We start from the raw sequence: 20,000 nt of genomic DNA, 5'->3' as shown, positions 1-20,000 counted from the left end.
AACATCTGTCTCAGCTGATCTGACTCTGTTACATCAGATTAATTCATCTGTTGTAAATTCCACTATTAATCTTGGAAAGCGGGTTGTGTAGAGTTTAAATAGAGTTCAACATATAGGCGATAACTCATGTCGCTCAGGGCAAACACATGGTAATACTCTCTGTCTGTCAGGAGGACTGACAGACGAATCACTATTAATAGCTCTGGACTATCAACACATCACTCTCCCTGACAGCGTTTGATTGACAGCAGTGATCCCGCCCACTCAGCTGTTCATCCGTGTTCACACGACAGGAGTAGCATTATAAGCTGCCTTTCAGTTTTTTCTTCAAGACTGCTCATGTCCTCATGAAGTCAGTTTTATAAAAGTGTAGATTGGTGAAATTTGAGTTTGAAAAGTAATACTAACTGCTAGACTGAGATCCCATTTACACTGATCTTAATATCAGCTGTAAACAAACCATGAGGTGCAGACAAACTCTTCTTCATCATCATGTGTACATTCATATGGACATACTGACTGTGTGTGTGTGTGTGTGTGTGTGTGTGTGTCAGAGTGCTGCAGAGGAATCAGACACTAGAGCATCAGAAAGATCAACTCCAGCTGAAGAGACTGCAGACGTACTGCGAGCAGGTCAGCCGTCTTTGTTCATCTGTTTTCAGCTCTACATCATGAACTCTCATGGATTTAGTTAATTATTTTGGATTATTGTGACTGTATCTCCTCATCATAGATGTCAGTCAGTCACATGATGCTTCTGCTCAACTCTATAAATGCGTCTCATTTCAGAGGCTGCATGCATCATCGGGATCAAGTCAAGTCACCATTATTTTCTATAGTACTTTTTACAATGCCGACTGTATCAAAGCAGCTTTACAGTATTAAACAGGGAAATAATGTGCCTTTCTCCTCTGGCCAGACAAACCAGCAGATTAAGTCCATGCTGCAGCAGAGTCAGATTGTGCAGAGGACTCATCTGGGTTCCCATGGTCTTGCCCGATGGCCGTCTAGCAGACTAGGTCTTCACTGGGGATCTGGAGATTTGACTGTTAGAGGCGTATTAGTGTGTTATGCGTAAGCCAGGCTAAAGAAATTTGTCTTTAATCTAGATTTAAACTGACAGAGTGTGTCTGCCTCCCGAACAGTATTAGGTAGATTGGGATCTGCCGCCGGCAGTTGATTTTGATATTCTAGGTATTATCAAATGGCCAGAGTTTTGAGAACGCAGCAGACGTGGAGGACTATAATGTGATAAGAGCTTTCTCAGGTACTGAGGAGCTAAACCATTCAGGGCTTTATAAGTACATTTACATTTAGTCATTTGGCAGACGCTTTTATCCAAAGCGACTTACAATTGGGGAATACAAGAAGCGATTCATCTTGAAGAGGCAATCAGACAGAGGAAGTGCTCGTAACACCAAGTCTCAGTCATTGTTCAAATAAGTACAAGCTAGCAAGGGAGGGAGAGAAAGATAGAGGGAAAGATTAAGGTTTTTTTTTTTGTTTGTTTAGGATGAAGTCAAGTACTGCCGAAAGAGATGAGTTTTCAGTTGTTGCTTGAAGATTGCCAGGGATCCGGCGTTCCGGATAGGGGTGGGAAGATTATTCCACCAGCCAGGAATGGTGAACGAGAATGTTCTGGAGAGTGATTTTGAGCCTCTCTGTGATGGTACCACAAGGCGTCGCTCACTAGCAGATCTCAGACTTCTGGAGGGGATGTAGGTTCATAATAGTGAGTGGAAGTAGGAGGGTGCTGAGCCTGTGGTAGTTCTGTACGCAAGCATCAGTGTCTTGAACTGGATGCGAGCTGCCACTGGTAGCCAGTGCAAGGAGATGAAGAGAGGTGTAACATGCGCTCTTTTGGGCTCGTTGAAGACCAGTCGTGCCGCTGCATTCTGAATCATTTGTAGAGGTTTGATTGTGTTTGATGGCAGACCAGCCAGAAGAGCATTGCAGTAGTCCAGCCTAGAAACAACAAGGGCCTGGACAAGAAGTTGCGCAGCATGCTCTGTCAGAAAGGGCCTGATCTTTCTGATGTTGTGTAGTGCAAGACCGAAGTTGATGGGGTAATCATTGATGAGCCTAACTGAATTGTGAAGTCATGCTGTAGATTCGGAGTGGCAGGGATGACAAGAAGCTCCGTCTTTGCCAGGTTGAGCTGTAGGTGATGTTCTTTCATCCATGCCGAGATGTCCGCCAGGCAGCCTGAGATCCGTGCAGCTACCGTTGGGTCATCTGGTTGAAAAGAGAGATAGAGCTGTGTGTCATCGGCGTAGCAGTGATAGGAGAAGCCATGTGCATGTATGATGGGACCCAGTGATGTAGTGTATGTGGAGAAGAGGAGGGGTCCAAGAACCGATCCCTGAGGAACTCCAGTGACCAGTTGATGTGGTTTGGATACCTCCCCTCCCCAGGCCACCCTGAAGGATCTACCGGTGAGATAGGATTCAAACCAGCGAAGTGGAATTCCAGTGATGCCCAGTGATGAGAGGGTAGACAGGAGAATCTGATGATTGACAGTGTCAAAAGCAGCAGAGAGATCCAGCAGAATGAGGACTGATGATTTGGAATCAGCCTTTGCAGTTCGCAGGGCTTCAGTGACTGAGAGTAGCGCAGTCTCTGTTGAATGGCCACTCCTGAAACCTGACTGTTTAGCATCCAGTTTGTTGTACTGTGAAAGAAACCGCGAGAGCTGGTTGAAGACAGCTCGTTCGAGTGTTTTCGCTACGAATGGAAGGAGAGAGACAGGTCAGTTTTTTTCTAAAAGAGAAGCATTTAATGTAGGTTTTTTGATCAGTGGGGTTACCTGAGCCTGCTTGAATGCTGTGGGGAAGATGCCTGTGAGGAGAGATGTGTTGATAATGTGTGTGAGTGCCGGTAAGAGTGTGGGAGAGATTGTTTGGAGAAGGTGTGAGGGGATCGGGTCGAGAGGACATGTTGTAGGATGGCTGGAGAGAGAAGTTTGGATACTTCTGCCTCGGTGAGGGGACAGAAGGAGAAGATGGGAGTTAGAGCGGTGGATGTGGTTGATCGGAGGTCCTGTGGAGTTGAGAACTGGTTACTGTTTGTTCTAGTTTTGTCTGTGAAAAAAGAGGCAAAGTCGTCAGCTGTTATTGAAGTGGTGGGAGGTGGAGGAGAGGGACAGAGCAGAGAATTAAATGTTCTGAAGAGATTACGCATGTCTGGAGCGCTGGTGATCTTGTTGTGGAAATGTGAGGATTTGGCAGTGTGGACTTCAGTAGAGAAAGATGAAAGCAAAGACTGATACCTGTTCAGGTCCGACGGATCGTTTGATTTGATTTTTAAAATCTTTATAAGTAATTAACAAGATTTTAAAATCTATACGGTGTTTGTTAGGGAACCAGTGCAGTGTTGACAGAACCGGGCTAATATGGTCATACTTCCTGGTTCTAGTAAGAACTCTAGCTGCTGTATTTTGGACCAGCTGGAGTTTGTTGATCAAGCGTGCAGAACAACCACCCAATAAAGCATTACAATAGTCTAACCTCGAGGTCATGAACGCATGAATTAACATTTCTGCATTTGACTTTGAGAACATAGGTCGATCTCTTTTAAGTAAAATAACTGTTAAATTGCAAAGTAAAACAGAAATTATATTATTTTACACCTCACAAGTAATATCAATTTTATTACGGTTACTTTTCTTAAATAAGACATCATTGATGAAGTATGCAGCCTACAAATGTGACCTCCAGAGGAAAATTAAACATACCAATTATCTGAATAATTAAATAGTTAATAATTAAATGAATTGAGTGAATCCACTTATTTTCAGAGCATTTTCTTCTCTTTCTAATTAGGGATGCAGTATTTGTTAATATTGTTAATAAACAGTACTGACACAAAAATAATAGTTTTGTGAAATTAATGTTATGAAAAAATGTAATATGCTGTTTTCATGGTATATAATTCATGAGACATTTAAATATTGACTTTTGTGTAACCATTTAATTTAGAGTGCTTTAGTCCTTAATGATTTCATCTGCATTTTATACAAACATGTTTAACGTGATGTGTGTGTGTTTCAGGATCTGGAGTTTACAGCAGCGTTGGTCAAACAGTCTCTGATGTCTTTTCCTGATCTCCACAAAGTCCTGCGGCTCCTGCTTCCTACAGTACCTGAAGGAGAACTGCTGTCACTCGTAGACGCGCTAGGACCTGGAGCAGGGTAACACACACACATCACACACCACACGAAACACAAACAGGTGTGTGTCTGAAATGGATCTGTGTCTGATCTGAATCATGACTCTGTTGTCTTCTGTAGAACTACTTATGGCTGAAACTGAGTGTGTCTCATATTTGACAAGTTTTGATCATGATTACTGTTGTTTTTGACCTGTAGGGGATCAGGAAGCTGCTCGTCTCTGGCAGACAGACTGAGACACGACGTGCTGAGCAGAAATCTGTCTGACGCTCTTCAGCACAGAGACAGAGACAGAGACAGAGACAGGTCAGTCTGATCACGATTGGAAACACAAACCAGTGTTTGAGGCATTAAAGCATCTGTGTTCTGCAGACTGACACTGACTAAAGCAACAAGAAACACTTAGATCATCTCACAAACTCACATTCTCACACACCCGCTTCATCCAGCTGTCACGGATCACTCCCATCATGCCATGTGTGTGTTCCTCAGGTTCCTCAAGAAGCGGCAGAAGCTCCTTGAAAAGCTGTTGTCCAGCGCTGGAGGTTCTGGAGACGCTGGGGAGACTCAGCAGAGACGCCGCCACAGACGAGAACTTCCTGTGCCAGAACCTTCCGAGGAGACTGAGGCGGGACCTGAGACGAGGGGCAGCGAGGGGGCGTGGCCGGAGAGTGTGGCTGCTGTCAAGGGGGCATGGCCTGTGGGCGTGGCTCAGGACAGTCTCGTCTCTGCGGAGCGGCTGTTTGTTTTCCGCTGCGTTCCTCCTGCAGCCCAGCAGAACACGCAAACATCTCACGCACGCAAGAAGAAACGCAACTTCCTGAACTTCAAGAAGAGCAGTGTGGCTCCCCAGCCAAACACGTGACACTGCATCGCTGAGCATCATGGGAATGTAATTATGAGTCTTTTGTGTATCTATTGTTCTTTTATCATGCCGAGAGCTGATTGGTCGTCCAATGACATCATTCCTTCACAAACACTCACTCAAATGATCAAGTCAGATGATCGACTGATGCAAAAACAAAAAGACCTTTGACCTGCAGCTGCATGTTTACACTCCTTTTTAATAATCAACCTTTTTTATTTTAATCAACCATGATAATTAAAAAAAATGGACAGGAAATGAATGAAATAAATATATTTTTCTGACACTTGGATTCGTCTGACCGTTTGGCTTTTGTTTTATATGAACTACAGAAAGCACAGAATCAGCCTCTGTGAAGATTGATTTAAAAGGTTTGAGAAACATCATTTGCTCTGAACTCTACACAGATGTCTGTGAGTCTGAAAACGAGGGAATCTTTGGTCAGTGAAGCTCAGAGCTGCTGTCCATCTTCATCATCATGTTGTTTTGTGTTTATTTGCAGCTGGTTAGTCAGAAACCAAACGCTGCTGCTGCTTCATCCTGAAAGACAGATTTATGCTGCTATGATTGTGTTCACATGCATTTAACAGAAAGATTACATCAGTTACAAACTGATCAATACTTCAAATCAAACAAACGAAGGGAACGTCTGACGTACTTTTCTCTGTTGAAGGCGCTGAAGTCTTCTGCGAGTCTAAACTGCTCTGCATGTGCGCCGGCTGAGAAACATACAGATTTCATACATCACACTGATGAAAAACTTGGTCTTAAAAAGTCTTCAATGTATCTTCATTTAACCTGAGCTGTAGATGTCGACTCTAAAGCAGCTCTAGAGACGATCATGTATTAGTGTTCTGTAGAGCTGCTTTACAGGTGAAAGTGATGTTTTAATTATTTAAATGACTGAATCCTGAAATTGAGGAGTTTTATTACTGTGAAGCTGCTTTGAAACCATCTGTATTTATAAAGCACTACAGAAATAAAGCTGACTTCTCTTGGCATGAAGTGCTTTTGTGAACTGCAACAAGTGATTCAAGTGTCAGTCCGAATCAGAGATCACCATATCTGTCCCTGCAGCACAAAAGCAGTCATGAGTAGCACAGGTATATCTGTAGCAATAGCCAACAATACATTGTATGGATCAAAATTATACATTTCTCTTTTATCACAAAAATCATTAGGATATTAAGATCATGTTCCATCAAGATATTTAGTAAATTCCCTACCGTAAATATATCAAAACTTCATTTCTGATTAGTAATATGTATTGCTAAGAACTTCATTTGAACAACTTTAAAGGAGATTTTCTCAATATTTAGATTTTTTTGCTCCCTCAGATTCCAGATTTTCTAATAGTTGTATCTCAGCCTAATATTGTCCTATCATAACAAACCATACATCAATGGAAAGAGTATTTATTCAGCTTTGAGATATGTATAAATCTCAATTTTAAAAAAATTTACCCTTATGACTGGTTTTGTGGGCCGGGGTCACATATATCCCATGAATTGTCTGGTAAGAGCTAGAAAACTCAAAGTGAATCAGGGTGTGTTCCTCACATGCTGCTGTGGTTTGGTGGTGTTTGTGACGGCGAGTGAATGTTTATGCGTGAGCGTGATGAACGCACCAGCGGGTTCGAGGGTTGGTTTCTGCTCTTGGCCAGGCGTTTCTTCTTCTTGTGCAGCGGACGGGTCTCCAGGATCATCTCTTCCAGCTCAAACGAGGGGTCGCATTTCAGACGCCGCTTCTGTGACAGACAGAGAGATCCAGCAGCCCATGACTCGTGATGTTCCTCAGTGAGGGACCGGAGGCTAAAGGCCGCTCACGTTTGGAACGAATCCAGGCGGGACAGATTTCTGCAGCACGGCTTCCCAGTCCACATCCACCAGATACGGAGAGGTCTGGACCTCAGACAGACTCGACGGGCGACTCGATGGGTCTCTAGTCAGGAGCTGCGCACAAAACACACACAGAACAAAACAAGACCAAAACTGAACAAGACCTTCTGTTGAAGGGAAAAGGTGCTGATCTTTCTCAGTATTTTATCTTGATTTTCAGTACAAATATATTCAAATATTGCTAAGGAATAAAAAAAGGTATTTGCAACTTTTTATCTCAAAATTCTGAATTTTTTTGCAATTGCAAGTTTATATTTCACAATTTTGCCTTTATATGTTGCAGTTCTGACTTTATCTCACAATTGAAACATGTTTCTCTCTCAGTTCTGAGTTTACATCTCATTCTTTTTTGTTTCCACCACAGAATAAAAAAAGTCAAGTCACCTTTATTTATATAGCGCTTTTAACAATGCAAATTGTGTCAAAGCAACTGCACAATATCAAAAAAGGAAAATAGTGTGTCAATAATGTAAAATGAAAAGATTAAAAAAAAGATTTTCAGTTAAAGGCATTTCATTATTGAATTCAGTGATGTCATCGTCCAGCTCAGTTCAGTTTGTCTTTGCAATCAGGTCGACGATATCGCTGGAAATGAAGTGTCCCCAACTGAGCAAGCCAGAGGCGACAGCGGCAAGGAACCAAAACTCCATCGGTGACAGAATGGAGAAAAAAACCTTGGGAGAAACCAGACTCAGTCGGGGGGCCAGTTCTCCTCTGGCCAAACGAATCAGCAGTTCATTCCAATTACAGCAAAGTCAGATTGTAAGGGCTCAACTGGTTCCAGTGGTCTTTCCCGATGGCTGTCTACGTGGCGGGGTCCTCACTGGGGATCTGTCTCTGGCGCTCATCTCGGTGTCCTGGTCTCCGCTGATGTTCAGGGCTGTAGAGGTCGTCTCTGGGCGCTGATCCACCATCTGATCTGGATACGGACTGGATCTGGTGACTGCAGTGACCATCTGGGCTGGATATGGACCGGATCGGGTGGCTACGGTGACTGGGGATATGTCCCCGGGGCTCATCCAGGTGTCCGGCCTCCGCCGACGATCAGGGCCACATACATCATCTCCCGGCGCCGATCCACCATCTGATCCGGACACGGACTGAGAAACAGAGTAGAAACAGACAAATATTAGCGTAGATGCCATTCTTCTTATGATGTAACGAGTACATCATGTGTTATGGGGAGTGTTCCCGGTTCCGGTTGATCTAATTAATGCAGCCTAACAATCCTTTAACGGATTTGAATTATAGAAGTGTATTAGTGTGTTATGTGTAAACCAGGATAAAGAAATGTGTCTTTAATCTAGATTTAAACTGACAGTGTGTCTGCCTTCCGAACAGTATTAGGTAGATTGTTCCAGAGTTTGGGTCGTAAATAGGAAAAATATCTGCCGCCCGCAGTTGATTTTGATATTCTAGGTATTATCAAGCGGTTTTGAGTTTTGAGAACGCAGCAGACATGGAGGACTATAATGTGATAAGAGCTCACTCAAGTACTGAGGAGCTAAACCATTCAGGGCTTTATAAGTAATTCTTTACAAGATTTTAAAATCTATACAATGTTTGATGGGGAGCCAATGCAGTGTTGACAGAACCGGGCTAATGTGGTCATACTTCCTGGTTCTAGTAAGAACTCTAGCTGCTGTATTTTGGACCAGCTGTAGTTTGTTGATCAAGCGTGCAGAACAACCACCCAATAAAGCATTACAATAGTCTAACCTTGAGGTTATAAACGCATGAATTAGTATTTCTGCATTTGACGTTGAGAGCATAGGTTGCAATTTAGATATGTTTTTGAGATGGAAAAATGCAGTTTTACAGATGCTAGAAACATGTCTTTCAAATGAAAGATTGCTATCAAACAGCACACCTAGGTTCCTAACTGATGAAGAAGAATTGACAGAGCAGCTGTTCGATAGTGTTCTAGGTTATTACATGTGGGGTTTTTAGGTCTGATAATCAACACCCCTGTTTTTTCAGAATTTAGCAGTAAGAAGTTACTTGTCATCCAGTTTTTTATATCGCATTCCGTTTTATATCGCATTCCGTTATTTTCTCAATTTGCTGTGTTTCCCTGGGCCGCAAAGAACTATAGAGCTGGGTATCATCAGCATAACAGTGAAGGCTAACACCGTGTCTCCTGATAATATCTCCCAAGGGTAACATGTAAAGCGTGAAAAGTAACGGCCCTAGTACTGAGCCTTGAGGTACTCCATACTGCACTTGTGATCAATATGATACCTCTTCATTCACTGCTACGAACTGATGGCGTTCAGATAAGTACGATTTGAACCATGCTAATGCACTTCCACTAATGCCCACAAAGGAGCGCTAAGATCCAGTAGAACTAATAAAGAGTAAAAAGTAACTGCAACTATTTTTCTCACAATTCTGTTTGTCACAATTTTATATCTTCATAAAAGCTACATAAAAGCATTTATATCTTGAATCCCCCCCCCCCCCCCCCTCAGTTATATGAATAGTCAATTGTCTTTGAGAAAAAAAATCCAAATTGTAAAATTAAAATTTACCTTTTTTTTTTTGTCTTGAGGCAGAAACAAGCTTTCATAAATATCAAATGAAATGTGAATGACATGCAAGATTTCAATATGAAGTGAGTTTATAATTATAAATTGTATACTTAATTTGATTATTTCCCCAGAATCATTAAATCTGCATTGAGACATTAACTTTTTAAATTACCCCATGTGCAAACAATATATTGTTTTGGAAATCATAATAAGCAACAATGCCGATGATCGAATGAACTTGAAAAGTAGTGTTGTCTCAATAACCATGGATTTTACATTCTAAACTGTAAATAATTCAGATACTTATGAATTAAATGAAGCACAATGCAAATATTCACCAGAAACTGTTAATGCAACTTCACTCAGATGTGAACGTGTTTTATATGTAAAAAATGGAGTATGTAAAATCTAGTCTGTCAAAGATTCGCAGTAATAAAAACGGCACTAAAAATTCTACTGATTCCCTCTGCTTTTTCTCTATTGTGTTATATATGTGCCCAGAGCTCCAGAAAGCATACCAGTGGTCTTTTATTTGTGCAGGAATATAAGCTCTGATCTTGGTGCTTGTGTGTGACATCCAGGGGACACTTGTTCAAAGGTAATCGGATCGGATCTTGGACATCGGATTGGATCAAATCTTGAAAATGGGTTGTTCAAAAGAAAAAAAAAGGATTCTGAATTTGGATTAGATCACAAAATCCAGTCTTGGTTTTGATCTGGATTAAATCTTTAGTTTGTGTTGTTCAAAATGTTTTAGTAAGATTGGGATACTTTTGATCCAAAAAAAATTGATTATTCTGATCCCAGAACAAGGGTGGATTTCAGGAACAAAATTGTAATAAAACTGGTCCAAAAAATTACAACATTTGTAACGTAATATATCCCTTAATCCCCAAACAGCTGTCAATATCAAACAAAAATATTATATTTAATTTAAAGTTTTTTTTTTTTTAAATCACTGATTGTAAACTGCATTGGCACAATCATCAGAGATGACCAGTCAGAAGTAGTTATTTGTGTAAATGCAATGCAAAACTAGAATGCAAAACCCTGGCTTTTTTTTACCCATTTTATTTTTTTTGTTCCATCACCATGTCCCTTTAGGGGCTCCATAGATACAGATTTGGAAATCTGAAAAAGTGTGTATCTGGATCAGGGTGATCCAATCCAATTTTGTTTTGAAAAATTAGCACAAACCTTACCTGATTCTGGATATCAAAACATGGGATTTCCAAATCCAGATTCCAAACAACTGGCCCCTGGAGTGGTTCTGATGCAGAAACTCATGCTGTGGATCAGATGCTCCATTCCTGGGCTCCAGACGCAGGAGAAAATCAACTGCTGGCCGTGGATGATGCTGAGGACCTCAGCCACTACTGTGCTGGAGCTGATCTCAAAAGGTCGCTAAAATGCCAGAGAAACACCAGATAAACACCAGACAAACGCCAGAGAAACACCAGACAAACGCCAGAGAGACACCAGACAAATGCCAGACAAACGCAAGAGAAACACCAGACAAACACCAGACAAACGCCAGAGAGATACCAGAGAAACACCAGAGAGACACCAGACAAATGCCAGAGAGATACCAGACAAATGCCAGACAAACGCAAGAGAAACACCAGACAAACGCCAGAGAGACACCAGAGAAACGCCAGAGAAACACCAGACAGACACCAGACAAACACCAGAGAAACGCCAGACAAGCGCCAGAGAAACACCAGACAAATGCCAGAGAAACACCAGACAAACGCCAGAGAAACGCCAGACAAACACCAGCGAAGCACCAGACAAACACCAAACAAAGCCAGAAAAACACCAGACAAGTGCCAGCGAAACACACGAGAAACACCAGACAGACTCCAGAGAGACACCAGACAAACACCAGGCAAGCACCAGACAAACACCACCGAAACACCAGACAAGCGCCAGACAAACACCAGCGAAACACCAGACAAGCACCAGAGAAACACCAAACAAAGCCAGAAAAACACCAGCGAAGCACCAGACAAACACCAGAGAAACACCAAACAAAGCCAGAAAAACACCAGACAAGCGCCAGACAAACACCAGCGAAACACCAGACAAGCGCCAGACAAACACCACCGAAACACCAGACAAGCGCCAGACAAACACCAGCGAAACACCAGACAAGCACCAGAGAAACACCAAACAAAGCCAGAAAAACACCAGCGAAGCACCAGACAAACACCAGAGAAACACCAAACAAAGCCAGAAAAACACCAGACAAGCGCCAGACAAACACCAGCGAAATGCCAGAGAAACACACAAGAAACACCAGACAGACTGTTTGCGACTTTATCACTCAGATTACTGTTTTTCACTGGAAATTATATGGTAATTCATCGTTTTTAAATTGCAAAAAGCATATATGTGTCCCTGCAGCACAAAAGCAGTCATCAGTAACACAGGTATATTTGTAGCAATAGCCAACAATACATTGTATGGATCAAAATGATACATTTCTCTTTTATGACAAAATCAAAACTTAATTTTTGATTAGTAATATGCATTGCTAAGAACTTAATTTGAACAACTTTAAAGGTGATTTTCTCAATATTTAGATTTTTTTGCTCCCTCAGATTCCAGATTTTCTAATAGTTGTATCTCAGCCAAATATTGAGATACAACCAAATATAACAAACCATACATCAATGGAAAGATTATTTATTCAGCTTTCAGATGATACATCTAATTTTAAAAAAAATTACCCTTATGACTGGTTTTGTGCTCCACGGTCACATATGTGATCATATTTTACATTAAAATGACATACAATGCAATGTTAAACCATTTCATTTTTGATCACATATGCACCATAAAAGGTAACAGTTAACAAGTTGGTACTAGGTGTAGCGTTTCTACAGTAACAAACGCAAACCGTTTCAGAGTGTTGTGTGAAACTATGATGATCTCAGATCATCAAATTAGACCCATTTCAAATCTTCCGTTTATGTCAAAAAATTTTGAAAAAGTTGTGTCTGCTTAATTGTGCTCCTTCTTGCAAAAAAAATATCTATGAAGGATTTAAGTCAGTTCCCACCTCATTCAAAAAAATCTGTCATAATCCCTGTGCCAAAGAACAATAAATCCTCTTGCCTGAATGACTATCGCCCAGTTGCCCTCACATCTATAGTCATGAAGGTTTTTGAAAGACTTGTAAAGAGCCACATTTGCTCCTCCATCCCTGATACTCTGGACCCTCTTCAGTTTGCCTATCACCCAAACAGATCCACGGACGATGCCATTTCTCACGTCCTCCACTCTTCCCTCACACACATAGACAGCAACAATGGGAAATAATGGGCCTAAACTCCTCACTCTGTGACTGGATTCAAGACTTCCTCACCGGCAGACCTCAAGTGGTGAAAGTTGGCCAGTTCACCTCAAACTCCATCACTCTGAACATAGGAGCCCCACAGGGCTGTGTCCTGAGTCCCCTGCTCTACTCTCTCTACACGCATAACTGCGTGTCCTCTCACAGTTCCACATCTATTATCAAATTGACCCCTTCCAGTTTGCATATAGGTCCAACCGCTCGACCGATGATGCCATCGCCATCGCCACTGCCCTCCACCCAGCCCTCACACATCTGGACAAAAAAGACTCATATGTCAGGATGCTGTTCATAGACTTCAGTTCAGCATTCAACACAATCATCCCTCAACAGCTCACTCACAAACTGGTCCAGCTGGGGCTCAACACCTCTCTGTGCAACTGGCTGTTGGACTTCCTGACCGGGAGACCTCAAGCAGTACGGGTCGGCAGTAACACATCCAGCACCATCACACTGAACACTGGGGCCCCCCAAGGATGTGTGCTGAGCCCTCTCCTCTTCACTCTGCTGACCCACGACTGCACACCGTCACACAACTCTAACCTGTTCATTAAGTTTGCGGATGACACGACTGTGGTGGGCCTCATTAGCAACAGAGATGAGACAAACTACAGGAGCGAGGTGAGCCGCCTGGCCGGGTGGTGCAGTGACAACAATCTCTCTCTGAATGTGGAGAAGACGAAGGAGATTGTTGTTGACTTCAGGAGAGTACACACTCACCATGCCCCTCTGACCATCAACGGTGCGACTGTGGAGAGAGTGAGCAGCACCAAGTTCCTGGGTGTGCACATCACTGAGGACCTCTCCTGGACTAACAACACTGTAGCACTGGCCAAGAAAGCACAGCAGCGTCTCTACTTCCTCCGCAAACTGAGAAGAGCCAGAGCCCCGGCCCCCATCATGTGCACCTTCTACAGAGGCACCATCGAGAGCATCCTAACCAGCTGCATCACTGTGTGGTATGGCGCTTGCAACGCATCCTGCCGCAAGTCACTTCAGCGCACAGTGAGAGCAGCAGAGAAGATCGTTGGTGTCTCTCTCCCCTCCCTCCAGGACATTTACAGCACCCGTCTCACCCGCAAAGCCCTCCGCATTGCAGGCGATCCCACCCACCCGACACACAGCTTCTTCAGTCTGCTGCCATCAGGGAGGAGACTGCGGAGTCTCCAGGCGAGGACCAGCAGACTGAAGGACAGCTTCATACATCAGGCTGTCAGGAAGCTGAACTCCCTCCCGTCCTTGCCCCCCCTCCCCTCTTTTACCCCATACAACACTGAACACTGATACTATGAGCCCCCCCCCCCCCCCCCAGCTCCCCTCAACCCCAGGGCCTGTCCCCCCCCACACACCAACTTAAAAACTGAACCTGTCACTTGCGCAGCATTGGACTGATCACTACCTCATCCAGCATTGACTGCAAACTACCTCTTCGGATAGTCTGATATAAGGAATGTTCTCCCTACTGACAAGCTCTTCTTGCACTACACATATATCTGCACAGTTTTTGTTTTATTTAACTGGTTTGCAGTCTATCTATTCTGCCATGCGCCTTATGCCACTTTATCTATTTCAGTATTTTTCTACAATGTCCTCATTTGTATATCTGTATAGTTGTATGTACATATGTTTAAACTGTATTATCTGTATTTGAACGTGTTTAATGTTAACTGTATGCACCAAGGGTCTGAGAGTAACGCAATTTCAATTCTCTGTATGTATGTGCCGTACATGTGGAAGAATTGACAATAAAGCAGACTTGACTTGACTTGACTTGACTTGAAATTCGCTGATGATACTGTTAGGTTCCCCTAAGTGTCTAGGGGTCAAAAGGGGAAATAACAAAAAGTTAAAAAAAGTAATGGGATAATGTACAGCGAGAACACACTTCAGTCCTCTGTCCCAAAGTGAAGATGACACCAGTTGGTATATATACAAAAAAAAGAGTTTTATTTACAAGACAGGAAAAGAAATACAATGTAAATGGGAGCAAAGACTCAGGGGAAAGCAAGGCCTAAAATAACAAACAAAATAGTTCAACTAATTTAAGGAGCTCTCACTAACCTTAAATAAAATAAAAAGAAAAATACAGCCAACTTCCCTCACCTCCCTTGCTGTACAAAAACAGAGGTAAAAAGCAATATAAAAAGAAAAAGGCACTCTCCCCCTACAGCATCCCTCTTAACACAGGCTAGTATTTAGAATCACATTGAACAAAAGAGCCACAATACCTTTTGCTCAATCTCAACCTGGAACAATATCCACCAACAGATCATGCTGAAATCATTACCTCTTGGTAATATTAGTAGAAAATACGGGATTAGTTTTCATTGTTATGCTGATGATACTCAACTATATATCTCAACAAGACCAGATAAAACTTCTAAACTAAGCTAATAGATTGTGTAAAAAATGTAAAAGATTGGATGACCAATAATTTCCTCCTATTAAATTCAGATAAGACAGAGATATTACTTATTAGACCAAAAAACAGGACACAGAATCTCGTGGATTATAATTTACAACTTGACGGATGCACTGTCACGTCCTCTAAAGTCAGAAATCTGGGTGTTATATTAGACAGCAACTTGTCCTTTGAAAATCATATTTCCCATGTTACAAAAACAGCATTCTTCCATCTTAGAAACATTGCCAAGCTTCGAAGCATGCTCCCTGTTTCTGATGCAGAAAAGCTAGTTCATGCATTCATGACCTCTAGACTGGACTATTGTAATGCACTGCTAGCTGGTTGTCCTGCATCTTCAATAAACAAGCTACAGATAGTCCAAAACGCAGCGGCTAGAGTTCTTACCAGGTCAAGAAAATATGATCATATTACCCCAATTTTACAGTCTCTGCACTGGCTACCTATTCAGTTCCGTATCATTTACTAATTATTATTACTTGCCTATAAGGCCCTAAATGGTTTAGCTCCTGCGTACCTAACTCGTCTTCTACCACGCTACAATCCAACCCGCTCCCTAAGGTCGCAAAACTCTGGACTTTTGGTAGTACCTAGGATAGCAAAGTCCACTAAAGGAGGTAGAGCTTTTTCACATTTGGCTCCCAAACTCTGGAATAGCCTTCCTGATAACGTTCGGGGTTCAGACACACTCTCTCTGTTTAAATCTAGATTAAAGACACATCTCTTTAGCCAAGCATTCACATAATGCATCTTATAATCTTGTACTGCAGTTATATCTGATCAAATGTACATTATTATTATTCTTTAGCTTGGGTTGAACAAATCATTTTTGCTTAGATGGAACAGCAGCTACGCTAATTATGTCTCTATTTGTTTCTCTGTTGATTAACATCCCGTGGTAACTAGGAATGACAGAAGCTTCAGTCTGGATCCAACCCTTAAATGATCTGAGATGACCGAACACCTGAGAAAGATGATGCCAACCCCTCAGAGGACCTCAGAGGATGCCAACGCTCAGACAACATACAGAACTAACAAATTTTGCCATAAATTAAATATATTAAGGTTCTGCAATATATAAATATATTGTGGAAACTTAAATTCCTGTAGAGCTGCTTTGCAACGATTTGTATCGTAAACAGTGCTATACAAATAAACTTGAATTGAATTATTTCTATAGAGATTTATACAGTAGAGATTGTTTCACGTCAGCTTGATGCAAACTTCAGAGTCAGCTATCACTAGCGCTAGTGCTGTGAGTCGAGTCTGTTTGTGACTTTATCACTCAGATTACTGTTTTTCACTGGAAATTATATGGTAATTCATCGTTTTTAAATTGCAAAAAGCATATATGTGTCCCTGCAGCACAAAAGCAGTCATCAGTAACAGGTATATTTGTAGCAATAACCAACAATACATTGTATGGATCAAAATTATACATTTCTCTTTTATGACAAAATCAAAACTTCATTATTGATTAGTAATATGCATTGCTAAGAACTTCATTTGAACAACTTTAAAGGAGATTTTCTCAATATTTAGATTTTTTTGCTCCCTCAGATTCCAGATTTTCTAATAGTTGCATCTCAGACAAATATTGTCCGATCATAACAAACCATACATCAATGGAAAGATTATTTATTCAGCTTCAGATGATACATCTAATTTACAAAAAATTACCCTTATGGCTGGTTTTGTGCTCCACGGTCACATATGTGATCATATTTTACATTAAAATGACATACAATGCAATGTTAAACCATTTCATTTTTGATCACATATGCACCATAAAAGGTAACAGTTAACAAGTTGGTACTAGGTGTAGCGTTTCTACGGTAACAAGCGCAAACCGTTTCAGAGTGTTGTGTGAAACTATGATGATCTCAGTATAAAGCTGGTGAGGGTTATAGAGAGTACAGGTGTGTAGCTCACCACAGGTTGATGAGGAACGGATGTTGGAGTCGTTGCATGACCTGCAGCTCTCTGAGGATGTTTTTGACTTCATCTCTTTCAATGCATTGCTGCTTGTTCATGTATTTCATGGCATACATCTTCCTGGAGTCTCTCTTCTGCACGATACACACCTGAAGACCATCGTTAGTTTGAGTAATCTTAGCACCCAGAGACGGCTTCTGTCAGTCATACATCACTAAACTCACACACACACACACACACACAATGCATTTAACATACGTGGCACACAAACACTGGAGGCATCTGTTTGTTGGCAAAAATGAATTCAAACATGCAGAAATGAGAGATACTGACATGAGCTTCATTTTCTGCCACTAAAAATATCTCAAAATAATACACCAGCCTTCAGCTTTCCAGACACAGAAAGAGAGCGCTAATGCATTACAGCCTCCAGCAGAAACAACTCCATCAGAAAGAGACAGAGACAGAGCTCAGTTCACTCACTCACTCTCTCTCACACACACACACACACACACAAATACATTTAAACCTCCAAATGAGAACTATGTGTGTGTGCGCGCATGTGCATGCTTGTGTGTGTGTGTGTGTGACTCTCACCTTTCCAAAGCTTCCCTTCCCAATGGCTCTGAGAATCTGAAAGTGGTCAAAGGAAACTAAAAGAGAAAACACAGGACACACACACATCTCTGTGTGAACAATTGATGTGTTGGGCTCAAATGTGCTCAGGATGAAACTGTTTATGTGTGTGTGTGTGTGTGTGTGTGTAGCAGGTGTCATGAACTCTCTCTCACACATGCAAATATACTTCATGGTTCATTGTTTAAAAGTGATCAATACATGATCTTTACCATTAACCAGGGCTAGTTATCCTCACCTGAACCAGTTAACCATTCATGAGGATTTTGATCATTCTCATCTTTGACAGACTGAAGGAAGACCTGCTGAATGTAAACTGGTCCAACTGCAGCAGCATCCTCAGAAACCACCAGAAGCAGCTTCTCACACACATCTAAACCTTCAGAGAGGACAGGGTTTGATCTGAACTCATCTACAGCAGATCTCTGAGACTGTCTGTCCGTTATAAACTCATCACGAGAGACAAACAGCATAGTCATTGTTATGTTTAAACTTACTGAACGCAAAAGAACTCAGTTCAACACGGGAGAACAGTCATCAAACAGAAACACTTTCTGACACTTCACAAACTGATGCTCTTCCTCACCCTCCTCATCCTCACGCAGCAGTGGTGCTCCACGAGACTGACTCCTGCCCATCATCACCCTCAGAAGACCTTCATCACAGCCGCGCATCCTTCATCCTTCAGCAAGATTATAATATGATCCGTCTTCACCGACACACACGAGAGAGAGAGAGAGGGTTGTGTGAGTGGATGAGTGACAGATGTCATGAGTAGCCTACTTGGACGTCATTGGCTGTTGAAGTGATGCAGTGAGACTCAAACACAGACTGACAATAAACACACGTTATGATGCAGCCCTGCTAACAAACAAACAAACAATAGAAACCACAACAGAATATGTAATGGTTTTGCAGGTTATAATGGGAATTGTACTGTTTTAATGGAAACTGTAATGGTGTTGGTCTCTATTGGTAATTGGTCGCCTTCTATTTGGTGGCTTTTGTTAAAAACACTAAATCCTAATGGAATATGTCCCAAAAACACACTACAGGAAACCATTTTAAATGGTTTTAAAGGTTAAAAGTTGATGGTTTGTAATGTTTGTGTGGTATTTGTAGTGGAAACCATTAGAATTTGTGTAATAGTTTCTATTGTAGTTTTTCACACCTGATGACCGCGAGAGGGAGACATCTGCTCTTCAAACTCACAGAAATACACAAGCCATCGCCAGATTCTGCTTGTTTTCCACACATCACTGAATACAGAACTGATAACTCATCTGAACCGCTTGTTCTGTGTAGAGCTGAGAACTAACAGGGAACGTTCTTCTCTGAACTCTGGTTAATGTTCTCTCGAAAGGAAAGTTAATAGAACATGTGTTCAAAGTTACCTGGTCTTTAATAATGTTAGCAACGTTAGCACTGTTTGTTCATTTTATTGCGTTACTTGTTTTAGAACGTTCAGAAGAGAACCTTGAATAGTAACGTTCCCTTTATGGATGCAATGCTCTCTGAACCTTAGCAGCAGAACCAGAGAAAACGGTTTTGAAACAAACTAGACGTTTTCAGAAAACATTCAGAAATAACATTTTCTTAACTTAATAGGGACACATTCATAAATAGCCGCATTTATAACACACATAATTATATTATATATAATCCCACTTTTTCTTACACATTCATATACACTCCAAACATCTGTTCACTTTCCATCACGAGCATCTGCGCGTGCACGGGTGGGAAGGTGAGTGACGTCACCGGGACCGAGCGCGCACGCACGCACGCACACACACACACAAACACACACACGGGTTTATAGGCAGAGATTCTCCTCATCATCGTACAGCACAGCTGTTTTGGGCAGACACAGACATGAGCGCGCAGAGACTCCTTTCTTTCTTCTTTATTCTGGGTTTGATCTGGTTCACGAGCTGCGCGCCGCCGACCTGTTACTCGCGCGCTCTGGAGCTCAGCAAAGAAATCATGAGCAATCTGGACAAAATCCATCAATATAGTCGCACGGTAAGAGAGTTTATGCTGTTATAACACACCGTCTGCATGTACATCTGCATCTTTTTTAGGGTGTTTGCTCATCTGCAAGACGTCTATAGGACGTTTCCTATCAGATGTCAAATAGATGTATATTAGATGTCTTTAAGATGCTTATGATTTAGAAGGAATGTA

The 20,000-nt window shown here is 41.8% G+C and overlaps 3 protein-coding genes across 7 annotated transcripts in view; 2 read left to right on the top strand and 1 right to left on the bottom strand.

Moving 5' to 3' along the window:
• The window catches only part of LOC306883063 (limbin-like), a 16,238-nt gene extending 10,206 nt beyond the window's left edge, over positions 1–6,032 (top strand). For all 4 annotated transcript variants that reach the window (XM_079438137.1, XM_079438138.1, XM_079438136.1 and 1 more), the window contains 4 exons: positions 555–633; positions 4,050–4,189; positions 4,367–4,474; positions 4,661–6,032. In XM_079438137.1, the coding sequence (XP_079294263.1) occupies positions 555–633; positions 4,050–4,189; positions 4,367–4,474; positions 4,661–5,033 (700 nt within the window). In that variant the 3' untranslated portion in view covers positions 5,034–6,032. The remainder of the gene's footprint in view (positions 1–554; positions 634–4,049; positions 4,190–4,366; positions 4,475–4,660) is intronic.
• LOC306883066 (serine/threonine-protein kinase 32B-like) overlaps positions 5,214–20,000 on the bottom strand; it is a 16,381-nt gene continuing 1,594 nt past the window's right edge. Inside the window, exons 2-9 of one of the 2 annotated variants that reach the window (XM_079438143.1) lie at positions 18,400–18,522; positions 18,052–18,192; positions 17,775–17,830; positions 17,175–17,326; positions 10,665–10,866; positions 6,661–8,031; positions 5,692–5,752; positions 5,214–5,573 (exon numbers count right to left, since the gene is read on the bottom strand). In XM_079438143.1, the coding sequence (XP_079294269.1) occupies positions 10,836–10,866; positions 17,175–17,326; positions 17,775–17,830; positions 18,052–18,192; positions 18,400–18,487 (468 nt within the window). In that variant the 5' untranslated portion in view covers positions 18,488–18,522 and the 3' untranslated portion in view covers positions 5,214–5,573; positions 5,692–5,752; positions 6,661–8,031; positions 10,665–10,835. The remainder of the gene's footprint in view (positions 5,574–5,691; positions 5,753–6,660; positions 8,032–10,664; positions 10,867–17,174; positions 17,327–17,774; positions 17,831–18,051; positions 18,193–18,399; positions 18,523–20,000) is intronic. The other variant, XM_079438144.1, reaches the window with a different exon arrangement.
• LOC306883067 (cytokine-like protein 1) overlaps positions 19,581–20,000 on the top strand; it is a 4,104-nt gene continuing 3,684 nt past the window's right edge. Inside the window, exon 1 of the mRNA XM_079438145.1 lies at positions 19,581–19,838. Coding sequence (XP_079294271.1) covers positions 19,689–19,838 — 150 coding nt within the window. The 5' untranslated portion in view covers positions 19,581–19,688. The remainder of the gene's footprint in view (positions 19,839–20,000) is intronic.

This window comes from Barbus barbus (assembly GCF_936440315.1).
Source record: "Barbus barbus genome assembly, chromosome: 17".
NCBI lineage: Eukaryota > Metazoa > Chordata > Actinopteri > Cypriniformes > Cyprinidae > Barbus > Barbus barbus.
The sequence above is the reverse complement of the archived record's forward strand: the minus strand, read 5'-3'. Positions and strand labels throughout refer to the sequence as shown.